Genomic DNA, 18,008 nt, shown 5'->3' with positions numbered 1-18,008 from the left:
GGCCACCACGCTGAAGGCTCTTCCCCTGGTGGATTCCAATCGGAGGATGGATCTAGGTGGAACCACCAGGAGCAGGCCCTCGGATGACCTCAGTGACCGGGCAGGTTGGTAAGGGAGAAGGCGCTCTCTCAGGTATCCTGGTCCCAAGTTGTTTAGGGCTTTATATAAGTGCAATAAATAAATAAATAAATAAATTTAACAGCATTTAACAACATATGCTAAGTCTGTTTGTTTTTTAATGGACCCTAGAACTGTTGTGGTTTAAATGGATACTGTTGTTTTATACTGTTTTTTTTATATTTTTGATGGTTTTAAATTTTGTATACTTTTTAATGCTCACTGTTTTTAACTTTTGTAAACCACCCAGAGAGTTTTGGCTATGGGGCAGTATATAAACTTAATAAATAAAAAAAAACAAATAGGCTCAGGCCTTTTCTTTTCTTTTTTTTACAAACATGCATTTTGGAAAAGGCAGCAGTAATTCAAGTTTGTTCAGAATTGCAATTCTGCCTTCATATAAATATTTTGTCCACAGTGAGCTGTTTACTTATTCTGGACAAAGCCCCAAACTATCAATAGTTCATAAGAAGAGGTGACAACTCTACATGGCACAGCGTTTAAGGATCCCTTTAACTACTAGATGGAGGTTTAAAATAAAATAGTTTTGAAGATAATTCTTACGAAGTGTGCAAGTGTCTGTCCTATGAACCTGGCCTTGGCAGGATTGTAAAATAATTGCTTTAAAATATTTCAGAAATGAGGGAAGGATGAAATGGGGATGGTGGGTTTGCAATGAGATTTATATGGTCCATGCTACCATGACAAATCTGTCCTAAGCCTGAAAGCAACCTAAATAAAATCAGTGGTTGGGTGGAGTCCATTTTCAAAAAGGACCTTCCAGAGCTCATAAAGCACCAGTGATCTCATTGGTCCCAGGAGGGAAGTGGACTGATCAACATGGAAAATAAACGCCTTTCTCCTCTAGCGGTGCTGCTTGTTCAAGGGTAGAGCTTTTTATTGGGACCAGATCTGGTTAACCTGGGTCCTAACCATTTGATTTTGAGGCCTAGGAGTTCCAAGTGTTTGTTCTGCCTAAAATTGGTGATAGATCAGAGGAACTTGAAGTGCATTTTTTCTAGCTGTAATTGAGACCAGGGAGAACTGCTAGAGAGTAATAGAGAGCCTAAATAAATATCATTTTGCTATGTAAATAAACTGTTATAGTAGTTTCGTGCAGATCGATACCCCTCATACTCTGTTGCCATTGGGCTCAGTGAACACATGGGCTACCTGGGGCACTGCCTTCCTGACCTTCATCAGTTGTTAGGGCTGACAACTTCGGTCATTCTTTCTGGTGCTGTATCTTCGAGTGCCTCAGCCAACCTGTAGATTGATGACAATTGCAGCCTGATGAGCTGCTGAGACTATTTAGAGAGTCACTTGGGAAATCCAGGCAATCCCTGCCTCAGAGGTCTTGGAATCTTCCAGATATATCTATACGGTTTACTCTATACTTTGGGGCATTTCAGGATGGTGCTTGCAGCCCCCAGGAAGAAAAAAATAAGGAGAACCCCTCTGCCACCCCGAAATAAAGCCTTTCTTCCTTTGTTTTCCACCACAGTGAAATAACGTTTGCTGGATTGTGTCTTTAATACTTTTTTAACGTGTTAGGTGCACTGAGTTGTATGTATGAATTGGGCTGTGGCTTTTGTAAAGCACAGGCACAAATGAAGTCGCTCTGAAACGTCTGCTCATTTCAGCAGATGTATGAACAAAGCATGACCTTTATATGAGACACCCAAGTTGATGGCTGCCCTTTTTATTTTGCTCTGATTTTGAATCCACCAAGCAGGGTGATATATTTTTTTTTTATCATCAAGAGCTGTCATTTAGAAAAGGGACTTAGGAAAGCTTGTACCTGACTAGGCTGTGGTCCTGTTCTGGTTTCAGGAAATTGTACTGTAAACAGAGGCAGAGCCATAAACTCTTTCCCTGTTTGTATAAAGAAAAGGAAAGGATGAGGAATTCTAGGTCCAGAATTTTATACCTCATCGGACTACTTAATTATTGTTTCAGTGCATACCTGAGATGTTTTGATTGTACAGCTAAAAATCTACTGTGTGAATACAACCAACCTGTGTTTTGCAGATACTTGTACCATACAGGTTCACTCATCAGGAAGTCAAGTTTGGCTGCAGATTTCTGATGAATGTAGTTTTAGCAACAAATCTAGATTTGGTGACATCTATTGACCACATTTTGCTGCAGTAAACAAGTAAAGTTTGACCTGTGCTTCCAAACAACCACTGGGCATGTGAAGGGGGCAAGGGCACAGCCAATCACTGTTCCCTGGCACATATTCTGGAAAATAACAATAGTAAGAACTACCTTGAATTGCAAATCCTGAAAATGCAGTAGTCATACTGTAGCCATCAGCTCAAATTCTTGTAGAATCTCTTAAGTCAATTTCTTCCTGCTTGTTGCAGTGAAACGGGCTTCTAGTACAGTGCCTTTTCCTTATTTGAGCCATTAGCAAAATGCCTTCCATTATGCTTGGTGGGTGGAGGCAGAGGGATACCCTATATCTTGCTTCCTTCTAACTGTACAAAGTCCTTGCCAGTGGGAGATGAGTGATCCATCTTGGGTCCCTGCAAGATCACTGCTTGTGGGTCCCTGGTTGGCAACTGGTTGGCCATTGTGTTAACAGAGTGTTGGACTAGATGGACTTTTGGTTTGATCCAGCATGGTTCTTCTTATGTTCTTAAGTGTCCTCAAATGCAGTTAGGGTGGCCAAGTGGACTACTTTACAGTCCTCTGTTGAAAGGGCTGTCAGTGGACAGAGCTTTTTTTGAAGGTGATACAATGCTGAGAATGGAGAGAATTCTCAGGAAGTTGACATTGGCCATGTAAGGAAAGTAAGAGTACCAAAAAGAATTAAAAGCATAGGGAAGGTTTTATGTATTATCCTGCAGGTTAAAGCCATGGAGGATGGGAAGTGTTAACAGTGTCAAGTTGGAACAGCTTGAAGTTTTCAAGTATCTCAGGATTGGATGGGGTTTCTGTTGGAAATAATACCAAATCCGAAAGATGGTAATCTAAACCAGAATATCTGGCAACAAATTGTTCAATTTGTTCAAGATGCCTAGTGGATGTTACAGTCAATGACCCAAGGCGGATATCATCTGAGAATAAGGTTCTTTTTTATATTCATAGGTTCTTTTGAGGGTAATTTCATTGTTGTCAAAAATACATTTAATTCTGAGAGCCAAACTGTAGACAATACTTTTCTTAATGTGTTTCAGATGGCAGTTTTAAGTAAAAGTGAGTATCAGTGAGTTTATTGTATAGATCTGTAAGTATCTTGGTTTGCTTGTGAGACGAACTTCAAGGAAAGGGCTATATGATTATTTGATGGTAAATGTGATTATTGGATGAATAATATGTATACAGTTCTTAAACTTTATTTGTCCAGATTACAAAGACGTCATCATGTATTCCTATCTGATTAGTACATTGTACATAGGTTCTTTAAAAATGAGTTGTTAAAATTTATCCATAAAGATATTAACATAAGATGGAGCCATGCAGGCAGATGACTATTTTAATATTACTCATTAATATTGCATTTGTAAGTTGTGTTTATTGATGAATATAAGGTTATTGCATATGAGACTCAGGGAAGCTAAAGTGCTGATAACCTTTGTAGGAGTTTTCTGAAAAGTCTGCAGTTGAGTGAGAAGTAACAAGTACAGTATTATTATTAAATTGATGCTACCTATTTGAGGATGTAATCTTAAGCAGGAAATCATTAGTGTCTTTAATGGAAAGTTTTGTAACAGAGTTTGGAAGTGTAGGTCATTATAATGAAATACCTTATTAGTAGTTGTGTTGTCGCCTAAGACCATAGGTCATCTTGACTGGCTAATTTTACAAGTTTGGGGTAAAATGTAAAACCTTCTAGAATTGGTAAAATCAGTTATTTCATTGCCGAATATTGTTGTTTTTAACCCCCTCTTTTTGAAATGTTATCTTTATCAAGGAGTTTCTAAGTCTTGTCATCCTTAAGTTGTTCTACCAACTTGTTTAATGAGAATATCTCGTCTTTTCTGAAGATTTCTTGGGGCTATTCTTTCTTTATTTTTTAATGGTTGTCATCATAATTGGGTAATAAGATGTGATTATCGATGATTCCGGAAACATATGGAAGAAACATTTCTGAGACATGGTTTCTGACTGACAGTCACTATAACACAGAGATTTCTCCTTTTTTTTCCCCAGTCCAAAATTCATGCAGCAAGAAGCCTGAGTGAGATTGCCATTGACCTAACTGAAACTGGAACTCTGAAGACCTCCAAACTAGCCAACATGGGAAGCAAAGGAAAGATTATCAGCGGCAGCAGTGGGAGCCTTTTGTCATCAGGTATGTTTTCTTTGTGATGCAGAGTTGGTTCTTCAATTAAAAAGGATTGATCATTGCTCATTAATTGTGATTGTTCATCTTTCCAGTCACCCTTCAGATTAGTTTAGTACTCTCTAAGAGATGAGAAGAACTTGGGCACAGAAAAACTTTCCCTTTGTGGCAAACTGAGTTTCTGGGCATGGATAGACGAGGCGATATCCCAGGGATCACCCCAGGATCATCCCTGTGCGTCCACATGACGCACAGTTGATCCCTCCCTTGCCTCGGGATATCACCCTAACCTTTAATCCCGGTTTTTCCCGCAGTCCCGGGATAATCCCGAGACCGCGGGAGGTGTGGCTGGGTGTCCCGTTTTCATCCCGGCTCCTCACGAGTCACCACGGGGAGCCAGGCACAGTCCTGGGCATCAGGGTTGGGGTTGGGGGAGCAGAAATATATTTTTCTGTAGAAAACATGAACCTTTGCAATGGAGCACTCCTGCGCTCATCTTTGATTAAAAAAAAATCCAAAATGGCGGGCTCAACGTCCTACGTCCTCCTGGGATGTTGCGTGCCACATGTAGACCGAGGGGGAGGATCTCATGATCATCATATCGCGAGATCCTCCCCCTCCAGGCTCCTGGTCTAGCCATGCCCTCTATCTCCTCCAAGTTCCCTAACTGTAGGAATCCTTTTCTATTTGGCTCCCAGTAAGAGTGCTAGGCCTCAGTCTAATTCTAACACAGTGCTGTTTGCTGGGTTCCTCTATACAGCCAAGGATATTAGCCGCCTCCTTCTCATCATACTGGTATTTCCAGACCAACTTCATTGCACCAGATGTTGAGGTGTCCTTTTCTCCATCTACCAGTTTGCCATTGCTCAGCCCTTCTCTGTGGGACACTACTGCTAGGCACCAGCTTCCAAGGAAAGTCTGCTTGTTCCAAGAGCAGGTGTCCACTTGCCAGTGATGGCTCACTTTTGAATAGCACAAGTTAAACTATTGAAGAATGCCCGCCAAAAGTGAAGAATCACAATGGCCCAGCCTTGCCCTGTGTGACTCCTCAGAGCAACAGAAACTACTCTCAGATAATACTCCCACTTTCTATGTATTGCTGATATTATACGCCTTAGAATTATTTGTATATCGGTATATTTCAATATTTACCTCTCATTAAAATATCAGTGATTAACAAAGGAAAAGCCCCATTAAAATCCTTTTTGAACATATATGTCCCCGCAATCCAGCAAGGAAGATCTGTGCATGGAAGCAGGCATTTTCTTGCCCACCTTATGCATGTGTGTATTTGGAAGCATATGTTCATCCACGTTGTGTGCCCCGATTAATTGATTGGAGTCATGATTTTATGTGGATGAGAACGTCCATTCCCTACTAGAGCCACTACATTGTGTAAGACTGGTTGCATGTTGACTACAGATAGAGCAGGGCCATAATGACTCCATACTTGTTCCTGGATTATTAAATGCCTGCACGAATAGAGAAATCTTAGAATAGGTTCAATCTAAGGTGAAGCAAAAGTCAGGTATTAAATCTACCAAAGTGGTCTCAGTTCTGGAAACTGGCTGGAAAACCAGTTGACAAGGACAGAACACCTGTCACTGTTTGGGTGCACTTGAAGCTCTGCTTCTCCAAAAAGGAAATGTTGGTTGCAAGACATAAAACTCCCATTTTCCAACTGTTGGCCCTTTCTCAAGAAGGGAATGGCAGTTGCAGCCAGCAGAAGTCTAGATATGGGGCTGCCCCCAAAGACAACATAATTAGCTGCTGCGTGAAGTTGTGTGGCAGGAACATACAAGGTGATGATGTCATGCCACATGCTTCTTCGGTTAGTATAAAGTACTGGATAGAGGAGGAGGAGGAAGTAGACAAAGCCTTGCCGTTATTGCTTGCAACTCACGTTCTTCATTGCAACTCGTTCTGTCCTCAGCCGTTCAGTGCTGGCCTTCATGAACAAAGGTTTGTTTGTTGCATTTATATCCCACCTTTCCTCCAAGGAGCCCATGGCGGCATACGTACGGCGTCCTCCTCTCTATTTTTTCCTCTCAACAACCCTGTGAGATAGGTTAGGCTGAGAGTTAGTGGTCCAAAGCAAGCCAGCGAGCTTCATGGCAGAATGGGGATGAGAACCTGGGCCTCCCCAGTCCTAGTCCAGCACTCTCACCACTACACCACAGTGGCAGGGGGTCCAGTTTGCAACATAGGGCCTGCAGAGTGCCAAGTCCATTTTCTTTTCACTGGTGAAAGGTTGTATTTGGTTGTATTTCTGGTTGTATTTGGTTGTATTTCTGAAGACAATTCTGTGGGACATGATTCTTTTATATTCTCAAATGAAGATGTTCCACAAGTGGAAAGTAGTACTATATTACTCTGTGTGTGTGTGTGAGAGAGAGAGAGAGAGACATTACGTGGCCGTGTGAAAAATCTGCAACAGTCGAAAAATGCAACCATGGACTGCCATCTGCTTCAAATTACAGAGGAAATGTACCCACTGGGAACACACAGGCTCTCAAATGGAATTTGTGTTTACCATCTAGGATCAGTGAAGCTGAGTTTTATCCTTGCATTGTTTGAAAATCCACACTGCCTTTGTGTTGGAAAGGTTTGGCAGAAAATTCAACTTGATTAAAAATATATACACATAAGAGCCCCCGTGTTAGTTCTGTTCTCCAGCACGTGAACAGCGATGCCTTTCTCTTCCTTGTGCCCCTGAGGGCAACCCACAAACCATCCAGTGTTTCTTCACAGGATCATTTGCTAGAGTAGCAGTGGCTGTACGGCTTCTGGTTCGGTCTTGGGCTGATGGTTTTTTTGTTTGCTTGTTTGTTTGCTTTGGCTTCTCTTCCACTGACTGTTTAAACAAGATAAGTGAAACCCAGGAAATGCTCGGTGTGTCCTTCAGGGATTCTTGTGCTCGTGGCCAACATTCTTGCATCTGTAAAAGTCACATGCCTGCTGTCACTGTTGCTTTTTCTTTCTTTCTTTCTTTTTTGCATGAATCCATTAAATCTGCCTCTTTGGGCAGAACTATGATGGCACCCCTGCGTTTGATGATGGCACCCCTGCGTTTTCAAACCCATGCTGCTGCCAAGCCCTTGTAAATTGGGAGTGGTTTTCAAAAGAAGAAGAAGAAGAAGAAGAAGAAGAAGAAGAAGAAGAAGAAGAAGAAGAAGAAGCGGCGGCGGGGGGGAGCAGGAGTGGGGTACTGGCCCTTTCCCCTGCTTACTTCTTTTCTCACTAGCAGTTCCTCAGCTCCAAGCCATTTTTGTCCTAGCTGGGCTTATTTCTAAGAAGGAAAAAAAAAAGCAGATTGTGGCAAGACTGCAGGGGAAGAAAGTGGTGGTCAATGGAAGGTTCCACACGATCCAGCCGACTGCCACTTTTCCACTTGAAATTACCCAACCGTTCAGGCATTGTGTTTTTTTTTTGATGACATAGGTCTGTTGGCAGCATGTCTTCTTGTATCCTAACATTAGCTCAGGTCAGAGCTCAGAGTGTGGGTTTTGTCATCTGGGACTCGCTTTTGGTTTGAGCGGAGGTGTGGGCTGATGGGTAGATTTCCCAGATAGTTTTAAGATTTATTATGCTTCCCGGAGTTTGATGGCTTGAACAACTACAACAAGGCAAGGAAGTGGTACATGCACATTTATGGCGGACAGCTTCTTCAGATGGGGGTGGGGTATCGCGTTTCCCTCCCGTTGCTTTGTGTCGTGCTTCTGTCCCACAATAGGGACGAGCAGTTTCCTCTTTCTTCAAACGCTGAAGAAAGAGGAAGGTAAAGACCACGCAGCCCATTCAGTGGGCATTTTCTTTCCTGCTGCTTCCTTGCACACAGCAGGAAATGGCAGCACGTTTCACTTCAAACCAAAAAAGACAGATTTTCTGGGTCTTATTTTTTCACGGAAAAAGGACCAGAAGGAGCGGGAGACGTATGGGAGGTGGACGGCATCGTCAAAATGACCCACAAACATCCGTAAGTGGCCAGTAACGAGTGTGCTATAAAACACTCATCTGATGACGCTCTGAGTCTCCCATCATTAAATACAAAAGCAGGAGCCTGATCCTTTCAGAACTGCCATTTCCATGTTTAAATACCCTCAGGAAATTCACATGCAGCATATATATACTTTGCCATTCAAACCTGGATGTTATTTTTTATAGTTGGACCATACAAGTAAATTGAGAATCTACTCTAACTGTGGCTGGCTTTGCATACATACAGAGGAAGGAAAAGAAAGAAGTGCAAAGCGATTTGTGTTTCCTCTTTACGTGGGGTTTTTTTTTACGTTAACATGAAATGAAGAGTTGTGCATCTCTCCTTGGCAAGTTATGTTTGTGCTCCAGTTGTTTGTGCTCCAGACGCCCCAGGCAGCAGGCGTGCAATGAGAGGAAGCGCAAGGAATTCTTAGTCTGTCGTTTCTCATCCCATGCTGGTGGGAAGTAGGAAGAGAACTCTCTACATTGGCTTTTGAACACAGTTTATCCGCTTGAATTAACCTGATTCGTCACATCCTTTGTTTGGAGTTACACACACACACACACACACACACACACACACACACACACACACTGTATTCAGTTTAGTGAGGAGGAGTATTGCTGGGAATACACATTCCATGGATGTGCCATAATGAACACAGTAGGTTTTATTGGTGAGACTGGCAATTCTTGCTGACCTAGATTTTATTGATGATGACATCCCAGATCAACAACTTGTTTAATGGAAGTAAAGACCTAGTAAAGCCTAAGGAGGAAAAAAAATGATTTGCAGCCTTTTTGAATATTGCTGGGTGACATCTAAACCGAGCCACTATAAGTTAAATGTGGGTTAAGCATCCTGTATTTAATTTAACTACTAATTGCTTAACCTACAATTAACCTATCGTGTTCAGGGTTGGGCATCATGTAGCAACCCCTGACCTGGCATGCAGCACAGCAAATTGTGGGTTAATTAACCTATGATTTGTTGCTGTTATGTGCGAACCAGGGGCTCATCTACACCAAGCAAGATATTCCGGTATGAAAGTGGTATATGAAAGGCAGGAGCCACACTACTGCTGTATAGAGATATTGAAGTGCACTGACAACTGTTGGGGCCCATGACACATACCATATACTGCTTTCATACCACTTTCAGAGTGTTATATCCTGCTTGGTGAAGATGTGTCATGGGCTCCAACAGTTGTCAGTGCACTTCACTACCACTATAAATCAGTAGTGTGGCTCTTGCCTTTTATATACCACTTTCAGAGTGTAATATCCTGCCTGGTGTAGATGAGCCCCAGGTCTGCCACTTGTGGGGTAAGAGAACCCAGACCACAATGATGTCACGTCACATGTTTTGTATTACAGGAGCAGAGAGAAGGCAGAGATGCAGGGGTGTAATTTTCAACAACTAGTATGCACCTTTGATAACGTCTAACTCTGGACTTTGTGGAACACTTGTTTAATGCGTGTTCATAGAATGCTCAACTTTATGAGGCTATTTTCTTAAGAAGAAGAGCTGAAGTAACAATGTTACTTTGTTGCTTACTGATTTGGGCTGCTTATTCTTGAAGCACACTATTTAAAATGTGTCACTATTGAGTGGGTTATGTCTGTTTATATTCATAATAAATCTATTAAAATTTTAATAAGAAAAAAGGAGTGGGGTTGGGGGCTGGGATGAACCCACCCGCCCCGCCCGCCTGCAAACCCAACAAGAACCCATGAGCATTTATATCTTCATGGGGCATTAACAACAACAACAACAACAACAACAAAAACCGAGCAACAGGATATACTTTGACCTTTGTTAGAATCGAACATTTGGAATAAGATAACTCAGTAGTAGCGGGGAAGGAAGTTCAAGGAGTAGAAACTCAAAATGCAAACAAGGCAAAACCCAAACATGAAATAAGAAGGTTGAAAGAGACTTCTGGAAGCCCCGTCCTCCTCCCCCAGCCCCCGTCCCTCATGGTTTCGGCCACCTTTCTGCATTTATAGTTTATATGTTTGCAAGAGCCTCTCAGTCATTGTTCATTGTCTAGAGACACAGATTGTATCAATCCATTGCAACAATAAGACATTGTTACTGGGATAAAGCATTAATTATCTTCAAAACAAGGCAAGCGCTTGGCAGAAGTACTGTGAACAAGCTTACAATAAGGACTGGAGTGAAGCCTACATGTATTCTCATCACTGTTCTGCACTTCTTAGATTTTGTTTTGTCATCACCTTTAGCCAAGCTTAAGTCTTGGTCCATATTCAGAGTCTGGACTTTCAAAGCTGAGGACCAATAGAAGCTTTTTGGATAGCTGCTTGATAACATTCCACAATCCTACAATGGGCTCTTGAGTTATTCCTGCCATTATCTGCTTCACAAGGATAGCCCTCTGGTTTGTTCCTTTTGATTTTGCAGGGCAATCTGCTCCATGTTCTTGCTAAAATGGATCTTGTGCATTTCCCCCCCGGTTTATCTTTCTCATCATTTATACCATGTGATCCTGGAGCTTGCTTTTATTTCCTGCATTGGGTCAAAAGAGGGGGTGCACTGTGTGGTAGTTAACCAACTCAAATTAAACTCAAATTATTTCCTTCTAGTAGACAAGCCAGTTCAGTGTTAAACTGATGCTGGTCTACTAAAGGGGCTCATTCAGATGTTATGTGGGAGATCCATGATTTGATCTCCCAACATAATTTTCTTCTTCAAAAAGCAGCAGAATTGGGGGGAGGGTTAGAGCTGATTTGGATCAGGGCCATGATGCAGTTAGAGGAAGCCCTAAACTTTTCCCTTTATGCCACAGCCCTGCTTCAGAATTGTCCTATTGGAGCTGCTATTAGCTGGGGAGGGAGAAGACATACATGCACGTATGTCAAGAGTGGGCAACTGGTGACCCTCCAGATGTTGGACTGTAACTCTCCTCATTGCTGGCTGGCACAGCCAATGGTAAGGGATGATGAGAGTTGTAGGCCAAAATAGGTGGAGGGCTATAATCGCTCACTCCCGGCCTGCATGGTTTCCCTTTTCCCTGTGTCACGGCCAAACCAAATTTGGGCGTTATGGGGGAGAATGCAGCTGACTTTGGAGAAAAAAATGTTATGTTAGGAAATCCAGTCATGGATCTCCCATAGAACGTGTAGTTTGGCCTTTAGGAGTGCCCAACACAGGACTGAGCCAGCAACTACTTGAATGCATGGAACGTGTGTTGCGTGCACCAGAGCTTTCACACACGCAAGAGTGAGCCAACTCCATCGTAGAAAGTTACCTGTGATCCAATGTCTACGCTGCTGTTTGTGCATCCACCCACCACAAGAAGGGGAGAATGGAGTGTTTAGAGGTGGGGTTGAAGTGCTTTACAACCCAGAATTAACTTCCACCCTTTTTACAACAACTCCAGGATCTTAAGCCATTATTTGGCAGACAGGAGGCCCAAATCAAGCATGTGAAATTGAAACACAGGATTTTCACCTAGGCCTAAAGGAAGTTTTAAAAATGTAATATGAACTCAGGTGGGTGTTTTTTTGGCTTTTATAGTGAAAGGTTTGCACATACCTCCAGCCACATTCCTTTCACAAAAGGTGAATTCTGGTACCATTGCCCTTCAAATTGGGAAGCTCCTATACTTTTCGGAGAGAAGAATGTGGCAGAGAGCTTCCAAAAGTTTCTGGTTAACAAAAGAAATATATTGGGTTCTGTCTGAATAGTCAAATCCTGTTGTGACTAACTTCAGTAGAAATAAGCTTGTTATTGGGTTTTGTGTAAGAGAAGGGTTGCTAACCTATGTAGTTGTGATGGTACCACATAGTAAAAATGTTGCCATTTCTGCAGGATTTTTGTGAGCGCACCAGCTCCCATTTTAACATGCTTTCGGCATTCAGACGGGTATTTCCTCAGCATTAACTAGTGGGCGGTCTTTTCCCATCACCACATCATAGACATGAACTTCCTGTTGCTCTCCACTGGAAGCATTTCACTTGATGAATAGCAAACTTGTCCAGTCACCAAGGCGGCAGGCAAGCAAAGAGTCTAATGAAGAACATTCACCTCTCAGGATATATATGTGTGTATCCTGTTCTGAGCAATTCCAGATGGGCCCTAAGCCCTTATCTTGGCTGTCTGCTGTGAAGGATATCCTATTTGTTAGTCAGAGTTGAGAGATAGTGGCTGTTTGTGGTCACTTTCTGTTGTTTGCTGACATCCTGAGGCAGTGAATCATGCCTGGTTTCTGGCAAGAGGGAACATACCGTGCACCTTCACTCCCAAACTGGGCTCCTCAGAGAATGTTCCGGATGGCCAGCTTTTGGCTGAGAGGTTTACACTGGCAGCCAGGCAAATGAATACAGCATGAATAGCAGCTGTATTGGGATATTAATTGTTTATGGCATTAGGCATGTAGGAAACCAAAAACCAAAAAAACCTGCTGCATCAAACAGGCCACACTAGTTTGCACATCTGGACACCAATGATGTCAGCTAGCTGATGCTGGGATTTCCCCCTTCCCCTCTTTCTGGGCATTCATTCAATGTGCTTTGGCTCTTTCCTCCAACAGTGTTCCTCAGAGGCATGCATTTTTCACCTGCTATCCGTGCCTCTGTCTTCCTCCTCCCTTCTCTAACTTAATTCATCTCAGGGTTGCTTCACACAATTCTGTTTCCAACACTAGTAAACCCCAGACTTGTATTGGGAAAGCTGTGTACATCTCAATGTGTGAATAGCAGTGTGGTTCTAATTACTTTAAGATCATTAAGTGGCTGTCAAATTGGGTGGATGTCTTAATTTGAAATGCCTCATACGTTATCTCTCTATTTTTAGGGAGCACATGTCCCTCCTAAAGTTTAGTCATATTGAGAAAATGAGCACCTTCTGAATGTGGCGCGTGGGGGATGCAGAAGTTGTGCAAACGGTAACAACAAATTATAGCAGCAGAACCATATGGCAGTGACCCTTCCTGATCATCAGCTTACAGGCAGGAAGACAGTGGCCTAGTTCACACATAATGCTAACCCATGGTTTATTTAATTCATGGGTTATTTATTTTATTTATTTATTTATTTATTTATTTATTGCACTTATATACCGCTCCCCTAGCCAGGGCTCTCTGGGTGGTTTACAGAAATTCTAAAATTAAGATTAAAACAAGTATACAAAATTTAAAATCCTAAAACACAGAACATACACACATAAAGCATTAAAAACTGTTAAAAAACTAAACATGTGGGTGATTAAGATGTGTCACCATATGCCTGGGCAAAGAGGAAAATCTTAACCTGGCGCTGGAAAGATAGCAGCGTTGGCGCCAGGCGAGCCTCGTCAGGGAGATCATTCCATAGTCTGGGGGCCACCACCGAAAAGGCCCTGTCCCTCATTGCCACACTCCGAGCCTCTCTTGGAGTAGGCACCCGGAGGAGGACCTTAGACGTTGAACGTAGTGACCGGGTATATTCACGTCGGGAGAGGCGTTCCATCAGGCATTGTGGTCCCAAGCCGTGAATTGTTGAATTCTTGGTAGTCCTGATGTGTGAACCCAGTCATGCTAATCACCTATGAATGAGCCAGAAAGAGAACCCATGATTTGCTGTTAGGTTGTAAACTCTGAATTGTTTATACCATGCTGCTGATATGTGAGAACCAACAACTCTGGGTTATTTCACCACCCTACAGAGGCAGCAGGCAAGAGTGGTGAAAAAGACAGCCACTCTACATGCCAGTACTACAGCTCCACAGAGGCATTTGGAATACAGGGAAGGATCAGACAAAGGAGAAACAAAACAAACAAACCAGGAATTGAGAAAACAACCCATGGTTTGTTCGATCATCTGCCAGACAAAAGTGGATAAAAGTGCTTGGTGCTTATATGGGACGTAACAGGAGAGCATGGACAAAGTAAAGCTGCTTGAAGGATCACCTGGTGGGAGCTAGTGCAAAAGCGGCGCCTTAGCCAAGAACCGTGACCTGTTGCATGAGTGCCCCTGACTTTGCAAATGTCTAATGGTGCAGGAAATGTTAATGGCTTGATCTGAGTCACTTTATTTATCTGAATGAATTTAAATGCCACGTATAACCTCCTCCTGTTAGTCGAAGCATTGAGAATGTGTTACAAACGAGCACAGCCATCCAGTGCAACACCTGTTTATTTTCATTGCCTGGGTCCTTTTTCAAGAGCTCAGATCCTTACTGCTGCAGATGTGTGCTCAAATATCAGCTGGCCTAATGCTGTCATGGTTTATTGACAGGTTCCCAAGAATCAGACAGCTCCCAGTCGGCCAAGAAAGACATGCTGGCTGCCTTGAAATCCAGGCAAGATGCGCTGGAGGAGACGCTACGCCAGCGCTTGGAGGAGCTAAAGAAGCTGTGTCTCCGAGAAGCGGTAGGTGGCAGAGATTTATATAATCCTTGGGAAGTTCTGTGTTGTTTCTAAAGAGCAAGAAAGCAGAGATTTCTTGCTCTGTGTTGTTTCTAAAGAGCAATAAAGTAGAAGGGTACCATTTTACGGAGTCTCAGTTTTGCAAGTGAAAGGCTTAGGATTGAATCCAGACTTAGGCATGTGCAATTGGGCTAGAGGAGGCAGACTTCCCCTAACCCTCCTCCCCACCGCAGCCCCTTGAAAATGCTAGACATGTGAATCGCCCAGAGAGCTTTGGCTATGGGGCGGTATACAAATGCAATAAATAAATAGATAGATAGACAGACAGAGGGACCCTGCTGAAGGGGGTGAGCTGCAGTGGAGGCAGGAAGGCGCTTCCCTGAAAATTGGGCAGTGACTATCAGTGGAAGGTAGATCCTGGATCCAACCCTGAGTAATCCCCTGAACATCCATAATTCCCGCTGAAATCAGTAAAAAAAAATCTGAATATGTAAGACAATATTAGAACCATTTGTCACTAAACTGTCAAATTGTACAACTGGATTGTGAATATTTCAAGGAAATTAAAATAAATTTCAAATCTGAATTTGCACATTTTCTTTGTTTCCTTATCTGACCCAACATGTCTCCCTTCTTCGAAATTATAGTGACTTCCCAACAGTTTTATCCTGATTGGACAATTAGAATGTATTTGTTGTACATGATTTCCCACCAAGTGTCTGGTTCCACCACAGACGATCTATTCAAAGTACATGCGTAGTTGCCATAATTCCCTCTCTTTTCTGGTGCCCAGGTTGTTGTTGCTTATGTAACCAAAACAGAACCAGCCTTGCACAATAGGCAGGCTATTAGCAGGCCTTTGGGGGAACCCCCGGGGTTTATGGAAGTATAGGCCTGGTTCAGACAACACGCTAAACCATGCTGCTTAACCACAAAATGGTTAAGGGAATGCATGCATTCCCTTAACCATTTTGTGGTTAAGCAGCATGGTTTAGTGTGTTGTCTGAACCAGGCCATTAAATTTATTTATTTATTTATTACATTTTTATACCGCCCAATAGCCGAAGCTCTCTGGGCGGTTCACAAATACTTTAGAAAAAAAATTAAGAGGGGAAATCACTCAGTTTAGACAAAGCATACTACAATCGATGGTAGTGAAAGCCACTAAGAGGTCCAAGAGAATCAGAAAGATCGCTGTTCCCTATCTCCTGACAGAGGTCATCTCACAGGGCAACCAAGGGTGTTTCATTGCCAAAAACAAGGCATGAACCCTGGCTGAAATGGAACTATTGGTGACATTGTTGATTAAAATTACTCCCATTGACTCTTCAAGAAAAAGAGGAAGGCAGAGAGTCCTATAGAGGTTTCTTTATGTTCGTCTGTTTTAAAACAAAAGCAATCCCACCCACTCACCCCATCACACAACTTGCTGTTGCGTGAACGTAAATCCGTTTTGATTTGTGAAATGGCAAGGTGGTTGCCACGCTTGTGCTTTGCCTCAAGACATCATAAATAGCAGCAGCTGTGAATAGGAAAGTTCTGCTTGGATCGCCCATCCCCCAGCACCGCCGTTGATAGTAACGGACCAAAAAGAAATGCTGAGGCCAATACATGGGAAATAGTTACGTTTTAATTTGGCATGCTTGTTACCTGGGCTTTATGTATTCAGTCTTTTTTTAAAAAGAATATACCTGCCCACCTAATCCAAACCATACTTCAAAATCAGCTGAATTCAGTGATTTCCATAAATTATGCAAATTAGATATATTGGGCTAATTTGTCTATTTTGCATATTTTTTGTTTTGGGAGTCCTTGGCAGGGGCAGGAAGCTGGCCAGAAACCCCGCTCATAACCTTTAGAAATCTTGTCAAACCACTCAGGTATTGCCCACGCATTATAGCGCACATCTTTGCAGCGTTGAGGGCTAAAAACCTGCCTTTTTCAAATGGAAGCTGAATTCCCCATTCGGTGCAACGTTTTGCACTCCTGTAAACTTAAAGCATTCTATTTGCTATTTAAAAATGTGCCATTGTATTCTTCCTCAAGACTGTACAAGCAATGGGAAACAGTTCTTTCAACAAAGGATATGAAAGGAAATACTTGAGCTGCTGAACCTTATTGGAGCATTTCTTTCTCACATGATAAACAACAGTTGAGTTTGGTAGTTTGCCTATGTGAGGAAGGGTTATGAGGTCAGGTCAAGTCCCACATGTCCATGCCTACATAGCTGTGCTGAAATCGCCTGCATAACATGCAAAAAAGTTCAGTTGCCTTTTTTCTAGTTGTATTCTAAACCTCCCTCTTCAGTCTCCCATAAATCACTGTTTGTTTATTTTCCTGTGGGAATTGCTGGCTTATAATGAGGCTGGCAGACTGAGAGAAGGAAATGAATTAAAAGCCTTGGGGTAGCCAAACGAAGCCTGGCCCCTCACCATTTGAAACAGTGGCATCAGATTTCTGAAGGCTCCAGTTACTTATTAGTTCAGCTTAAATTACAGGAGCCAAGCAGCTAACACACGACTCATCTTATGGGGTGAGTGTAGTAGCCCAGTGTGCTGTTGGTTCTTTAGAAAACAACAGGCAAATCAGAGTCTTTGTGAACAAAAAAATGAGCCCCCAAAGCAGTAATTAAATTGATTGGCTTCCAGATTAATGAATTAATTATTTAATTACAACCTTAAAATTGGTTGATTTTTGTTTGCTTTAAATTGGAGTCTGTCCTGCTTGAAAGGGGTTCAGTTTTGAAGGTATTTATTTATTGAATGACATGAATGAATAGTTTATTTGTTTGTAGCACAAAGACCATTACAAAATACAGAATTGCTCACATATAGCAACACACATTATTTGAATTCCTAGTCCCTTCTTGCAAAGATGGAATGCCATATCTGGGTTGGTTAACCATTCCCAAATACAGGAAAGCATTCACCCTAGCAAGATTTAACGTCCTCCCCTCCAAGTTGCTGGAGGGCAGATATAAGAAAATTCCATCCAAAAACAGATACTGCCCATGTAATAACATCGAGGTGGAATCCATTCTGCATGTGCTCTTCCATTGCAATTTTTACCAACAGGCAAGAAAAGACCTATTATGTCCTATTATGCAACGTCTCCCTGGACGATCCCCTGAGTCACTCCTGATTAGTCTACTTCAGGGCTCCAGTAAATCTACCACTGAGCAGGTGGCCAAATTCCTGAATTTGGCCATCCACACCAGATCGCTTATGGATGTTGATTGCGTTTAAATC

General features: G+C 42.4%; 1 protein-coding gene across 4 annotated transcripts in view; it reads left to right on the top strand.

Annotated features, from left to right (window-relative positions):
- FRMD4A (FERM domain containing 4A) overlaps positions 1-18,008 on the top strand; it is a 486,837-nt gene that overhangs the window by 440,974 nt on the left and 27,855 nt on the right. For all 4 annotated transcript variants that reach the window (XM_063134285.1, XM_063134286.1, XM_063134283.1 and 1 more), the window contains exons 14-15: positions 4,279-4,420; positions 14,630-14,763. In XM_063134285.1, coding sequence (XP_062990355.1) covers positions 4,279-4,420; positions 14,630-14,763 — 276 coding nt within the window. The remainder of the gene's footprint in view (positions 1-4,278; positions 4,421-14,629; positions 14,764-18,008) is intronic.

Source organism: Elgaria multicarinata, chromosome 9 (assembly GCF_023053635.1).
Source record: "Elgaria multicarinata webbii isolate HBS135686 ecotype San Diego chromosome 9, rElgMul1.1.pri, whole genome shotgun sequence".
Lineage (NCBI taxonomy): Eukaryota > Metazoa > Chordata > Lepidosauria > Squamata > Anguidae > Elgaria > Elgaria multicarinata.
Note: the sequence above shows the minus strand (reverse complement) of the source record. Positions and strands in the feature narration are given on the sequence as shown.